This window comes from Quercus suber, unplaced genomic scaffold (genome assembly GCF_002906115.3).
Source record: "Quercus suber isolate HL8 unplaced genomic scaffold, Cork oak 2.0 scaffold_514, whole genome shotgun sequence".
In the NCBI taxonomy this organism is placed as follows: Eukaryota; Viridiplantae; Streptophyta; class Magnoliopsida; order Fagales; family Fagaceae; genus Quercus; species Quercus suber.
The window spans coordinates 404,281-419,826 of record NW_027069963.1 but is presented as its reverse complement, the minus strand read 5'-3'; the positions used below and the strand labels follow the sequence as shown (position 1 = coordinate 419,826).

The window sequence follows — 15,546 nt, the reverse complement described above, 5'->3', positions numbered from 1 at the left end:
GGAACCGGTTTTATTTTGATGGCTTTTTGAGCGGGCTCATGGTATGGCTTTTTATCTAATAGTGCTTGTTAATTTTTTTTTTCTTTTTTTGGTATAAACTTTCTGATGTGTTACCATAGGGCTTTGCTCTTTCATAGCATTGTTTGTCTAGTTTTTGTTATTTTATTTTAAAAGTCGTTTTTTGTACTTTGCATTGATTCACTCTTATTTTGACATATTCCATCAGTTAAGGGGTTTAGAAAAGTGGTAGGGGGGGCTCAACAGTCAATAGGCATGAATCTTACTTTTCTAAGTGATAGTGTGCAATTTTCTACATGTTTCTGATTTTTAAAGTGATCCAAACCCAGTTAATTTGAAGATTTCTGAAATTATTTGAAATGTTAGCATAATTCCTTCTAGCCCCCTCTAAGCAAATAATATTGTAGGATTTCTTCTATTTGATTGAGTGCTCTATTGTTTTTTTCTCTTTGCAAATTCATGTGAATGATGTTAGGCCAAGGAAGCTACTTAAGTTTGGTTATAGTTTAATTGTGTAAAATATCTGCCTTCAATTGTTCTTTGATATAAGTTCATTAAAAAGAGCTTTTCTGTTTTCCATAGCTTGCCTGGTTGGTAGTTGCCAATACATTTTCTTCCAATGATTTATAGAGAATTTTATTTCTGACTGAAGATTTTTCCTTTTTGGCTGAGAATTGATGAAAAAATGCTTATTATCTTACTGAGATAGCTTGTCTTATTTGTGCTTGGAGCTCAGAAATTTTGATTACAGAAAAAGATTATTTAATAAATGCTAAATTGAAGAGATTAAGAGAATGGCTTCCTTGGGATATGGCCCAAGGAGGGAATAAAATGAAAGCTTACAAAATGGCCATTTATATGTTGATTTATGTTACTTGGGACTTATTCGTGTATAACATATCAACATTACTGTGTAATTCCAAATTTTTATTGTTTTCTTTACATATTCGTCTTTTTTTTCTTTTGCAGTCGTTCGTGCTTTTCTGGACGTATCCTTTCTCATACGCTGAGACAATTACTAGTAATAACATGGTGTTAGTGTTGAGATTATAAATCAGATCATGGACTATCTAATCTTCTCTATGTGAAAATTTTTCTTGTGCTTTCTAGTGTTGCTAGAATTAACAGCCAATTAACAATGTTGGGCTCATAAGGGTGGTGCCAAAGGGCTTTTGAGTAAAATTTCTCTAGCTATTCCAATTTTAAAAGGGATGAAAATCAGATACCTTAGGGAGCTCCCAAGTCATGCTGCTTTACGTTTGGCATAATTATTCTGAAGCTTTTTTCCCCCAGCCACATGTCAATCATGATGGCAGGATATAGTGCTAGAGTGCTGGTATCTACTAAAACAATCCTACAGAAATTTCCTGAAGATCCAAAATTATTAGTTCAAGTCATTTAGTCTTGTTGCTGAATCATTTTTTTGGTTGGTTTATATATATATATATATATATTTCTTACTACTTTCCTTGACATCTGAAGATTTGCTTATGACATGGTTCACATATTCTGATGGATTCATTGCTAATCTTGAACGGAAGCAAAGCCGTGATGTTGCTGCTGCTGCTGCTTGCTGTGATGTATCTGCATACCCCGGGAGTTTGGAAATAGCTTTAATAATTTTGTATCCACTTTTAAAAGATTATGTGGTTTACTTCAGTTTATCTTCCCTATCCCTTCTCCTTTATAATACTTATATGGTTGCAGAGGGTGGGGATGTGTTGGGGAGGTTGACTGTAGCAGACAATCTGATGTGTAGGAAATTTTGTATGAAAGCTGCTCTGTAGGCTGGATCACACTTCAACATTTTCTTTTTTTTAATTCCGTAAGATGTCTTTTGAAAAGAAGAAAATTCTAGAATCACTTAGTGCAATTTGAGATTTGACAATGCCTTGGTGTTCTGCTAAGTCACCTTGGCTATTCAATATTATTGGAGCGACTTTGTGCAACATATCTATTTTTGTTTATTTATTTATAGATATGAGAGAATTTGAATTTATAACTTTAGTTTTATAATAATTATTTTTTAGGGATAATTACACTTTACCCACATGTGGTTTGCCTCTAATTTAACTTGCTTACCCATGGTTTCAATTTTGACACTTTACCCACCTGTGATTCCTTCCATTACTAATATGTAACTCACATCTCCTTCAGCTGTTACTCTACATATAATATGTCAAAAACAAAAACCTAAACAGATCAAAAAGTTAAGGTTTTTGATTATTTAAGAACTTCTATAAGAACATATGCCCAGAAAAATCAAATATAGGTCAACCACAATAAATATCATATTTTCCTTCTCTATGTGTCTCTTTTTCCTCTCACCTATTCTTCTACAACATTCTCTCTCTCATCTCTTTGCTCTCTCTCTCTCCGATGGTGGAGTTAAGGACATCGGCCACCATAGAGATGGGTTTCCTTTTCCTTCGTTCTTGCTTTATTGGTTTCATTTTTTTGTGGTTTTGGTTGTGGGTTCATCTGATTTCCTTCGTTCTTGCATCCGTCTCAGTCTCAGCCTCTGTCTTGGCGGTTTGAAGCAGATCTAGGAAGAGGGCTAGTAGTGGTTTAAAGAGAATAGAGCTCGATCTCAATCTCCATCTCGGCCAAAATGGAGCTCAATCTCAGTCTCCATCTCGGCCAAAATGGAGCTCGATCTCGGCCTCCGCCCAGTCCATTGATGATTGCGAAATCTCTCTTCCTCTATCTTTTTTAATCAACAATGGTGGTAGTGGGTTTGGTTACTTTGTTGGCGTGGGTTTGTTGGCTGATCAGTGGGTTTGGTGAATGGTTTAGTGGGTTTGGTGACTGATCGGTGGGGTGGATCTTTGGTTTGGTTGGCGGGGTGGTGGTGGTTTGATTGTGTTGGCTAGTGGTGGTGGGATCTGGGTTTGATTTTGGATTTGATTGTGTTGGTTTGGGTTTAATCCAAGTTTGATTGTGTTTTCCTGGGTTTGTTGTGATTGGTTTCTTGATCTGGGTTAGTTTCTTTACTAGGTTTATGGGTTTGATTTGCTGAGAATTTGGTGTTGATTATGTTAGAATTTGGAGAAGAACATGAAGAATTCGAAGAACCAGTTGTAAAATGAAGAACAAGTTGAAGAACATTAAGAAATGATTTTTAATTATAAAATTTTAATTAGATTAAAAGAGAGAAAAAATTTGACAAATACCCATTTCATTGATAAATCCAAAGGAAACAAGAATATAGAAAAATACACTCATCTTTATTTGTCCTCTGGGCTTTGATTGATAAATTCAAAGGAAACAAGAAGATAGATACCCGTTTTATTTTTTTAATGTAATGGCTGAAGACAGAAACCCTAACTTTTTGATCTGTTTGAGCTCTTGTTTTTGACATATTATGTGTTAGAGTAACGACTAAAGGAGAGGTGGTTACGGATTAGTAACGGAGGGAATAACAGGTGGGTAAAGTGTCAAAATTGAAACCACAAGTAGGCAAGTCAAATTAGAGGCCCATATTTTTTAATATCATACTTAGACATCAATAAGTTTTAGACAAAATGTGGTCCCAAGGTTCTTATTTGATCTTAAAAATTTTACCAGTTAAGCTAATTAAAATTTTTCACAAGAGTTTACACTTTTTTTTTTAGGAAACTTAAATTATTAGTATTAACTATCAAAGCCATTCTATTCTAATTCTCCCTCTTGGTGCATTTCAAGCTTTTAAAAAGTGGACTCACACTGTCATTTAATGTGAACCACCACATATAAATGTAGTGACAATGGTTCCAAATTTCCAATATAATAGAAACAAGGGAAAATTACACTTTATTCCTCTATAGTTTGTCTAAAAAATATTTTACCTAGTTGAGTTTTAGAAAATGACACCTAAAAAACACTTTACCTTGAGGTTTAGAAAGGGAGAAACTGTACTTTACTCACCTGTAGTTTGGCCCATTTTAATAGTGCCCACCCATGGTTTGAAATTTGTCACTTAACCCACTTAAAGTGATCTCCGTTAGACTCCTGTTACCCACCTCTCCCTTTTCACTGTTAAAAATAAGGGTAAATGTGTCTTTTTCATTATATTTTATGTCTCTCTCCTCTTTTCTCTCCTTCTTCTTCTTCTTCACAATCAAAACCCAGAAATGTTCACATCTCCAAAAAAAAAAAAAAAAAAAAACCCCCAAAAATGTGCCTTTAACGTTCTTACCAATACCCACTGCAATTGCCAAACATATTTTTACAATGACAAGAAAACCAATACACCTACAATCACAAACAAGCCACAAATTCATGTGAACATACACCCATAGATTTGCTAACCTTCCATTGCTAAATTCAAAATTGACTACTTAATTCTTCATAAGACAATCACAAAATAAAATACAAAAATTAGAATAAATGGTATCCACCAATTTGCTGGATTCTATCTTTACCCTTCATTTCCTTATTACCCAGAAACACAAAATTTTAAATCGTTTAAGAAGAAGAAGATGGGTTCGGAGTTGATTTTCAGAGGATACGAGAGCTAACCCGTGTCAGCACGTACACACCGAAGCAACCAAAGCCTTGGTTCTCAGTGACTCAACCGATTCAGCAACCCAAGGTTCGAGCTCATCTGACATGAAATATCAAGCCTCTCTATTCGAGCTCACGAATCTTCTTCTTCATCAAACGACAAGCAGCGTTGCTTCTTCTCGCAAATAACGACACTATAAGCAATCTCTCGCAAATCCAACTCACACTTTCACTGGATCTTCTTCTTCTTCATCAACTATTCAATAAGTTTCCCCAAGTACAATATCGCAGGGCTATGCTTAGGTTTCACATTTCAGCGTCTGCTGCTTCTTCCATGAGCACCCAAGCTCCACAGAAGGCCTCGACTGCTCCGACATCGTTTCTGGACCGCCCAAAACCCCGTACCAGGAAGAAAAACAAAGAAACAAGAAAAATGAAATTGTGAGATTGGCTGAGTTGCAGAACAACCTGATTGTCTAGATCGGTTAAGATTGAAGCAGTGGAGAGCGGTGGATTCAAATTTTTTGGGTTTAATGGATTTATGGGTTTCTTTTTGTTTTCCCTTGCTATCCGGGTTCGTAACTTTTAAACTGATTTTTTTTTTTTTTTGGCAAGATTTGATGTATATTGTTGGTTGTATATACATCAAGAGGGAACCAATTATTGTGTTAATTGAACAAGATTCAGGTCATGAATGGGATTTGGGTTTGAAGATTGATTTCTAAGATGATGAGAAAGAATTCGTTCTTTGTTATGTTGCTTCTAATTCTATTTCTATTGTGGCTTATATAGTAAAGGGGATTTTTTAACGGAAAGGGCTGAGGTGAGTAACAGGAGTCTAACAGAGGTCAACTTAGATAGGTTAAGTAACAAATTTTAAAACACAGGTGGACACTGTTAAAACGAACCAAACTACAGATAAATTAACTGCAATTTCCCCTTTAAAAAATGACACTTTACTTATCTGTGAGCAAAACGTTATACACCTCTAACCCTGCCGTTACTCTTAACACCAGTTCACTCAAAAAAAAAATAATATTTATTGAATCAAAACTCATTCCTTTGGAAAAAAAAAAAAAAAAAACTTCCATGTACGCTCCCTATTCCAGATTGTGATCCATTCCATCAAGATAGAAACTTAAAACTCTCAGCATCAAGAGAAGTTGGCAGCCCGATCAAAACCCATGTGAAGGATCTTGAAGATTTTCTCTCTCGATTTAAACCACAGGTACGTTTTTGATCATTAGGGTTCTTGATTTCTTTTTCAAAAATTGCTGGTAGGTTTTTTTTTTTAATTGCTGGCAGATTTCTACTGCAATCTTGATTTATTTTGAAGTTTTTTTTGAAGATTTTTGAAGATTTGCAGCTTATTGCTGGCAGATTACGTTTTTGAAGATTTTTTTTTTCTTGCTGGCAGATTACGTTGTTAATTTGTCTTGGTATTTGCTGGTAAATTTTTTCTTTTAAATTGCTGGTAGATTACTTAATGTGTAGTGTGTTAATGAAAAAAAAATTTTTTTTTGAGAAATTGGGTCTGTGCTATACAATTTTTGCTCTGTGCTATATATTTTCGCTGACTTCTCATTGGAGTTTTGATCCAATATTTGTGCTCCACCCACCACGCATTGTTGTGCTTCAGCATCTAATTCTATATCTAAGGCGCTTTCTCATATTTACAACTTTTGCTGACTTTTCATACACGTACAAAAACAGAGCAGATCAATGACTGCTGTTATCTCAATGTGTAGCGTGTTAATGATTTTTTTTTTTTTTGAGAAATTGGGTCTGTGCTATACATTTTCTGCCAAGAACGGAAAAAGAACTTTTGCTGTTATCTGTGCTATACATTTTCTTGGATCAGCGTCTGTGTGTGTGTAAAGGTTGGTTTGGAAATTGCAAGATATGCTCTGTTATAAAATTGCGAGTCATGCTTTCAGGGGTGAAAGGCGACTTGTCTATGATCATATAGAGACGGTCATGCAACACCTAACATAACGAATATAATGTTAAATATGATAGAAACAAAGACATGCCAAGGCCAAAGGATTCTTATGGACGAAGGGTCAAAACAGGTCCTAAATAAACATGGCGTGATATGATGCATGGTTAACTGTTTTTTCCTTTCGTTTTTTTGAGGGGATGATGAATGGCTAACTTGAGAAGCCCAATATAGTAATCTATATAATAAAATCTAAAAGCTAAAGCATCACTTTGGACCACTTCGATGGGTCCATTCAATCCGTTTTAGTCTCATTTGGTCCAATTTGGTGTCACTCGATCCACTTTGGTCCAATGTGGTCAATTTTGAACTAATTGGACCTTAATTTTATTCTTTTTAGAGCAGAGAAGAAATCAAGCGAGGCCAGGAATGAAATACTGACCTTCAATGCTGAGAATTTGCAAACTAATATGAAAGCTATCTATTACATTTTTGTTTTCACAACCCCTCTTATGAAATGTAACTACTGGTCTAATTAACTTATGCTTTATAAAATAAAAAAGTCAGTAACCAATGCATAAAGTTCTCATTTTTGCGAAATCTATAAAAGGTCATTGGTAGGTAGGTGAGAGAGAGAGAGAGAGAGAGAGAGTGAACTAAGGCAAGGTGTTATATGGTGTATGAAATGATTTATAATTTTTTTTTTTTTTAACTAAATTGCTCTTTACATTGACTGGGTTTATCTTTTATTTCTTGTCATAGCAATCACTTCAAATGGGCAAATACCAAAGGCAGGGTTTTCTATTAATTCCTGCTTTGATAGCTGGAACCGGATTATATTTGATGGCTTTTTGAGCGGGCTCATGGTATGGCACTCTATCTAATAATCCTTGTTAAATATTTTTTTTTTTTTTTTTTTGGTTGTATAAATTATCTGGCATGTTTGCATACATAGGGCTGTACCTCTTCCATAATAATGACTTTTTTTTTGTTGGCTGCTTAAGTGCATGTTTGGTAGACTATAATAGACATCATAATGTAATAGTTATTCCTATGGTTTAGTTATTCTTTAATTTGGTTATATTTTTATTATAATGAATAATCATTTCTTATGAATAGCTATTCTTTAAAATGAGGAATAACTATTCTTCTTTAAATGAGTTGTATTAGCTATTCCTTAGTAAGTGTAATAATTTCAAAACTTAATATATTTCCAAATAAACAAACTTTTCATATACACTAACAATTATAAAAATAAAAATCATAAAAAATAACACATATGTCTCTTAAATTTAAAAAATAACAATTTTTAAAGAGATGTAATTGTATGAGTAAGATATTTCCTAAAATAAATCTTAAATTTTATTCTAATGTTATAACTCAGCCAAACTTATAAATATGTTTAATTATTACATTACAACACATTTTATTTCTAGTAATAAAGATTACAATTTCTATTGTAATCTTCATTAAGTGTACCAAACGTACCCTTAGAATTCGAGTATAATTTTGATATACAAACCCACTGAGTATAATATTTTTGTACACATACTGTAATTTTATCGTTGTTACACAATTCTATAATTATTTAACAGATGCATTTTTTTCAACAAACCCTTTTTAATGGATGCATTTTTTTCAACAAACTCACTATTAGATTATATTATATCATTGTACACAACCCTACATGGTTGCAAAATATTAAGATTATTAGATATTAATAGCTATCTCATTTACAAAATATTTAAAGTTAATTTTTTAAGAAAAAAATATTTATAAACAAAATATATATGAGTTAATGGATTGTATATTAAATAACATTGTATTAGTATAAAATTTGGTGTGTGTATTAAGAACAAAGTGAGCATATAATGTAATTTCAAAATAATCAAATAAAATGTTTTTTAAGTGGTATGATATTAACAAAGAGTTATACCATGTGTAATTGATTCTAACCCACACACAAGGCAACATATTATATTTCCACATCCTTTCCATCCACCCTTACCAACCCAATTAATTTTTTCTTTAAAAACCTTTATTGAGGATGATGAAGTCTCAAAAATATCTTCTCCCAAAAAAAAAAAGTCATCAATTAATGTAAAATAAAGGAAATATAAAGATAAGAAAAAGAACACATGAGAGTAAGATTATATATTAATTACTTATTCTTTAGTGGCATTCACCACATTATATTATTTCTAACACTGAATACACACACACACACACACACACATACATACATATATATATATATATCTTTGTTCTTTATCTCTCAGTGTTTCTCCGTTTCTATCTATCACTTACAATAAGAATATAGGTACATATATATAGCTGAGATGAGGGAATTTGCAGGGGACAAGACATTAACTTGGGGTACTAAGTGTGCATTTGAATACCGCTTATTTTACTGAAAACTGAAAACATTAAAAAGAACTCCCTAAAACTAACACGATTCAACACCAGCATCTATCCCTGAAATTCTTTCTCTTTGTAACAGTATTTAGAAGAACTCCTTCACTCTCTCATTTTGAAGTATTTACTAAAGCAGTAGTCTGGGAACCGTAGATGTCCACTAAGCGAGCTGCAATTCTCACAAACACAACCCTATCCAAGGTATGTTCTTCACTCAACTCCTCAAATTCAAGAAAAACCCTCACCTTCCTCAAAAATCTTAGCACTGCCGCTCAAAGATTAGATTTTGAAAACACCAATGGGTCTCAATGCCAAGTAGATGATTCTTTGGAATATAAAAAAAAACATAGTGAGAGCCAAAACCCTGCAGATTTTCATCACAAATCAAACCCCAATGAGGGTTATAGAGAAAGCAATACAAACGATTTTGTAAGTTACCCAGTTGGGCAAAATGGGAGTTTTAGTGGGTTTAATGAGCAAAATGAGTTTCACCAAAATTCTAGTGGGGTTTATAGGGAGAGCTTTAGAAGTACATATCTGAACAAGCCAACTGGGCAAAATGGAAATTTTAGAGGAAATTATGATCAAAATGTTGGGCAGGTGCAGCAGAACCTAATTGGGATTCATGCTAATAATTTAACAAGTTTGAAGCAGAATTCAAGTGGGTTTTATAGGGAAAGCACAAGAAATGGATTTCAAAATCACTCAGTTCAGCAAAATGGAAATTTTGGTGGGAATTATGGTTATAACAATGGAGAGTTCTTTCAGAACCATCATGTATATGGGGGAAATGGACATATACAAAATTCATGCGGGTCGTCCCACGAGGGTGCTAGTGAAGTGAGGCAAAACCCATATGGGTTTGATTCCCAAGGCCTTTCAGAATCTCAGGGAAGCCTAAATGGGAACTATAGGCAAAACTGTGGGCAAACTGAACAAGCCCCAGGTGATCATAACTTGGGCAATCTTGGAATGTTTCGGCATAGCCGAACCTCTGGACAGTATCAGCAGAACCAACATGTTGTACAATATCTGCCAACCTTGAATACTTTTCAGAGTATGACAGAGGGTTCTCAATTATCAAATAATCCAAAACAAGAGGGGAAATTTTTAGAGACACCTGAGAGTCACCAATATCTTGGTACTCTAGAGGAGCTAGATGGTTTTTGCAATGAAGGGAAAGTGAAGGAAGCCGTGGAAGTTTTAGGGTTGTTAGTTAAGCAATGTCATCCCGTGGATTTACCCCGATATTTGCAGTTAATGTGGGAATGTGGTGAGGCTCAATCTCTACAGGAAGCAAAATCTGTTCATGAACACATCATAAGATCACTGTCACCACTAGAAGTGAGTACCTATAACAGAATCATGGAGATGTATGGGAAATGTGGTTCTATGGATGATGCGTTCATGGTGTTTAATGCAATGCCAACCCGCAATTTGACGTCGTGGGACACTATGATGACATGGCTTGCTAAGAATGGTCTTGGGGAGGATGCCATTGATTTGTTCACTCAATTCAAGAAAACAGGAATGAAACCTGATGGTCGAATGTTTATTGGTGTTTTATCTGCTTGTAGTGTTTTGGGAGACATTGATGAGGGAATGTTGCACTTTGAATCAATGATCAAGGATTATGGCATAGTCCCATCCATGGATCATTATGTGAAGGTAATAGACATGCTAGGAAGTACAGGATATCTAGATGAAGCTTTTGAGTTCATAGAAAAAATGCCATTGGAGCCCAGTGTTAATATATGGAAAACCTTGATGGATCTCTGCAGAGTTCATGGGCACATGGAGCTTGGTGATCGCTGTGCTGAGCTTGTTGAGCAGCTGGACCCCTCACTCATGAATGAGCAATCGAAGGCTGGCCTTCTACATGTAAAACCTTCAGACCTTGCAAAACAGAAAGAGAAGAAGGAACTAGCAAGTCAAAGTCTTTTAGATGTTAGAAGCCGGGTCCATGAATATCGAGCGGGAGATAGATCTCATCCTAACACTAATAAGCTCTATGCGGAACTTAGGCATTTAAGGGAACAAATGAAAGAGGCTGGTTACATACCAGAGACTAGATTTGTGTTGCATGACATAGACCATGAATCCAAGGAGGAAGCTCTTCTTGCTCATAGTGAGAGACTTGCGATTGCTGATGGTCTCCTTAATAGTCCAGTTCGTTCACCCATTAGGATAATCAAGAATCTTCGTGTTTGTGGTGATTGCCATACTGCACTAAAGGTCATCTCAAAGATCGTTGGCAGAGAATTGATTATACGAGATGCTAAGAGGTTCCACCATTTCAAAGATGGGTTGTGCTCTTGCCGGGATTATTGGTGAAAAAAGAAACTTGAGGTACTATTCTATTTTACATTAAAAATTAATGATAATTAGTTTGAAAAATATATATTTTTGAGTTTCTATTGTTTGTGGATTTTATGTTTGAATATGGTATATTTTTGTTAAGCATGTTAGCAATGTTGACTCTTATGATGTGAAGTTATCTGAATTCTATTTTTGCTTTCTGTTTCCTGTTGAGATGGGATGATTGGTAAACAATAATCTAGTTGGATATTTACATCTTCAGCTCTAGCTTCTTACAGCCTCTATATGATTTATGTTATATCATCAAATAGACAAATCTAAGTAGAGGACATATTAAAGTGTTGAAGGTATATAGCCCGTGCCTATGTGAATCATAATCTTTCAGTGTTTGCTGTTAGTGGTGGTTTGAGGTGCATGTGTTATGCATGTCTAATGCCAATGGGAAGTGCTATAATTTTGCAACAGGCTTTTACATATTTGGAAATCATAATTTAAATTGAATGTGACATATTTTACAGGTAATATTGGAGGGTAGTTTCAAGACTGTCAATTTGGATAATTGACATGCATGGGTTGGTTGTAACACGTATTCATTTGATTATCCAACTTGCCCTAACTGCATTCTACACTTGTGAAGAATCTCATATTTATGCTGTGGTCAAATAAGTATAGGCACCGAGCTGCATTTGTTATTACTTATTAGACTTAACTAGGACTCAGATTGATATAATTTTCACTAGCTCCTTATCCATGCAAGGCATGGGATGGAAAATGATTTAAAAATGATGATTTAAAAATTTCTATTAAATTTGAAACATTAATTTTGAAAAGTTACTTTCAATGTATTCATTACCAAGATCCCCACCTCCCCCCTCCTCCTCCTCTTCTTTTTCATCCCATTACTGCTATATTATGGCATGGCCATTTTGCCAAAAATGTCACTGGGACATGACTGCTTTTGAACACATGAAGGACCACTTGCATACAAATTTATTTAGATAATTTCCATTATAGATATTGCAATTCATTGTAAATCCACATTCTTCAGCTGATAATTTTATCAACTAAAACAAGCCCAAATAATGTTCAAATAGTAGTATTATTAAAAAAATAATAATAAATAAATAAATAAATAAAAAACAGAAGTTGCCAAGAACCTAATGCTGAAACTTTATGTTCAAAATGAATAAATGACTACAACTGATAGCAATATGTTGAATGTTGGAATATCTTTTGACCTGCAAGTTCCCCTCATTTTGGGGTATCAAAGATAAAGGAATCTTTGAACATTGAATGCAGTTCGATTTTTATGTCAGAGGCCTAGCCACTAGATCATTTGAGCAACATGAATTGTAGACCTTATAGCTCTTTGATGACTTATTGCCTCCAATTAAGGGCTTTAATAATCTATGTATGAGAAAAGAACTAACTGAGGGTTTTTAGAGTTACGTTATATCCTGGATTGGAATGAGAATCAATTGAGGCCGTGAACATCTCAATATTTGTAGGATTGGAACACTAATGAGTCTAGCTCAAATGTCACTTCCTCCTTCCATAATAATGAGATGGGGAGTGAGATTGTGGATTTGGATGTGTATGACTTACGATAAAAAATTATTATAGAATTGGAATTTTAGTTTTATTTTTAAATCTTTAGTTTATTTTTGTTGTCTAGGGAATTAACAAAAAATGAGATGGCCAGTGAGATTGTGGGTTTGAAATCCATTGGATGCGCAAATAACTTACCAATAAAGAATTATTTTGTTGAATTGGAATTTTAGTTTGATTTTATTTTATTATTATTATTTTTTTTTTCATATGAAGATGCAATTTTTCAAAACACAGTTTTAATGGTTGCTAGTTGCAGGGACGTATCCTGTCTCTAATTTTTTGAAATTTATGGATCATTGTAATCCTAGAACTTAAATGTTATTCATCTAGTATACCTCTTGTGTACTTGATTCATTATTTTTGTTGATCAATATAATGTATTATTTATTTTTTGTATTTTCAGGGAATCAACTTTTGCAAAAATTAAGGGTAATGTTGCCTACTAACCACTTCTCCTAGACCTCGTAGATGCGAGAAGCCCTATGCATTTGGTATGACATTTTCTTTATTCTCTTTTCGTTTATCTTGATTTCACCTTTGGTTATATATATATATATATATATATATCATTGGCCTCTTCTTCTTCTTCTTCTTCTTATTATTATTATTATTTTTAGGGGGGAGGGGTGCTGGGTTTGTAAGATGGAATTAGCTCAATCTCATATTCTCATGTTAGAGTCAGGTCGTGCAGGTCTTGCTGTAGAGATTTCAAGGAAAAGCCGTGGTGCTTACTCACAGGAAACTAGTGAAGAAAAACAAACACAACTTGCCTAGATAACTCAGGAAGTCAGCAACTAATCACTGCCCCTGTGATGGATGATTTTTTACTATTATCAGGGTCTTGGCTCCGTGAAGGTATGATGAGGCAAACAATTGGAAAGTGGTGCATTCTCAGCCACACTGAAGCATTATTCTTTCAAGTCCTCTCAGATAAATTTTCTACTGTCTATGTGAACTAGCAGTAGCCATCTATATATTGTTAAAACATCAAGTTCAAATCCCCACTTATCCAAAAAATAAAAACAAGTTCAATCCCCAATTTTTATGGTAAAGGTTGGTTGTCAACCGTTATTATAGTTTTTCATGTGTTCAAAAGCAATCATGCCCCACAGTGACATTTTTGGCAAAATGGCCGCGTCAAGCTTGGCCATGCCATAATATAGCAGTAATGGGACGAAAAATACATTGAAAGTAACTTTTTTAAATTGATGTTTCAAATTTAATAGAAATTTTTAAATAATCATTTTTAATTCATTTTCAATCCCATACCTTGCATGGATAAGGAGCTAGTGAAAATTATATCAATCTGAGTCCTAGTCAAGTCTAATAACAGATGCAGCATGGTGCCTATACTTATTTGACCACGGCTAAATATGAGATTCTTCACAAGTGTAGAATGCAGTTGGGGCAAGTTGGATAATCAAATGAATACGTGTTACAACCAACCCATGCATGTCAATTATCCAAATTAACAGTCTTGATACTACCCTCCAAAATTAACTGTAAAATATGTCACATTCAATTTAAATTATGATTTCCAAATATGTAAAAGCTTGTTGCAAAATTATAGCACTTCTCATTGGCATTAGACATGCATAAGAGCATTCACAGCAGTAGAACTAAAATTTTAACTATTTGGCATTACAAAAAGTTACTTTATTTATTTTACCTACTCACATGCTATAGCAGTGGATCTATTTTAACTTTCAACACAATAAAATAATATATTCACTACAATAAAATAATATATTCACTACAATAAAATAATATATTCACTACAATAAACAATAATCACAACCACATGCAACTGCTACCGCCACCGTCGACTCTTCCACCGCCACTGCAATCACTACTGCCACCACCGACTCTTCCATCGCCACTGTGATCACTACCGCTGCCACTACCGCCGTCGCCACATAGTAGCAAATAACTGTATAATGTTAAAAAGTGATTTTTTTAACCCCAAATTATACTTGTAGGGTCAGGATTTGTGGCCCAAGTTCAAAAACAATAAATTTGTAGAGCGTGGGTGATAGAGTTAGGTTAACTATTGAACTTACAACAGTTGATCACAACATACCAGTATTAACCAGCATAAAAGTATACGTAAAGACTAAGTGAGTTCAAGTTCGAAGAGACTTCTAATAAATTGAATACAGATTACAGTTCTTAGGGTTACAAATCCACCTCCCCTTCTTTTAGGAGTCCTTCTTCTTTATATAACATCCTCCCCTCCCATCTCCATCGTCCACTTGTTTTTTTATCTAGGCTTCTACTTGAGTGTATGTCATGTCATGTATCTTCTTCAGCTTTTTGTGAGTGGTGGTAGATGAGATTACCCTGTTCAGGGGTCTTCTCCACATAAATGCGGTCAGAAAAGTTGCTGCAGTGTATTTAATACAGTAGTAGTAGCTTTTTCCTTAGATATTTCCTCATTCTTATCGTCTCCAGATATACTCAGAGCTTATCTTGATCAATAGGAATGCTTGGAAGATCATTCGGACCTTCTACACATTTGATTAATCAATACTATTCGCATCCAAGGAATAGAATCTCTTCGGACCGATGGCGACCTTTTCGGATTGTACTCATCTTTCTTTTCCGGATATCCTTCTTCCAGATGGACCTTGCCCATACCACTTCCTTCCCTTCGGATGCACAGTAGTCCTCAAATGGGGCCCTGGGTCCACTACGTTAGGTTGGGCCTTCCCCCCCCCCCCTTCCCCCCCCCCCCCCCTCCAATACTTATACATTTTTTT

The 15,546-nt window shown here is 34.6% G+C and overlaps 2 protein-coding genes across 8 annotated transcripts in view; both read left to right on the top strand.

Moving 5' to 3' along the window:
- The window catches only part of LOC111991060 (uncharacterized), a gene marked incomplete in the record, with an annotated part of 3,259 nt that extends 1,290 nt beyond the window's left edge, over positions 1-1,969 (top strand). The window contains 3 exon segments of the mRNA XM_065763575.1: positions 15-41; positions 988-1,007; positions 1,501-1,969. Coding sequence (XP_065619647.1) covers positions 15-41; positions 988-1,007; positions 1,501-1,531 — 78 coding nt within the window.
- Positions 1,970-5,554: 3,585 nt separating this feature from the next.
- On the top strand, positions 5,555-13,866 carry LOC111991055 (pentatricopeptide repeat-containing protein At4g32450, mitochondrial). Of its 7 annotated transcripts, none has more exons than XM_065763573.1 (6): positions 5,555-5,731; positions 7,205-7,308; positions 8,943-9,771; positions 9,844-11,206; positions 13,191-13,278; positions 13,479-13,866. In XM_065763573.1, the coding sequence occupies exons 3-4, from the start codon at positions 9,011-9,013 to the stop codon at positions 11,189-11,191; spliced, it is 2,109 nt and encodes a 702-aa protein (XP_065619645.1). In that variant the 5' UTR covers positions 5,555-5,731; positions 7,205-7,308; positions 8,943-9,010; the 3' UTR covers positions 11,192-11,206; positions 13,191-13,278; positions 13,479-13,866. The 7 variants fall into 7 exon arrangements, with proteins under 7 accessions (XP_065619645.1, XP_065619640.1, XP_065619642.1 ...); XM_065763574.1 differs by having other exon boundaries at positions 5,557-5,731; positions 8,943-9,058; positions 9,458-11,206; XM_065763568.1 differs by having other exon boundaries at positions 8,943-11,206.
- Positions 13,867-15,546: the final 1,680 nt, after the last annotated feature.

Excerpts from the sequence above, each read along its gene's own strand:
- LOC111991055 (XM_065763568.1), top strand. The coding sequence starts at position 9,011 with ATGTCCACTAAGCGAGCTGCAATTCTCACAAACACAACCCTATCCAAG.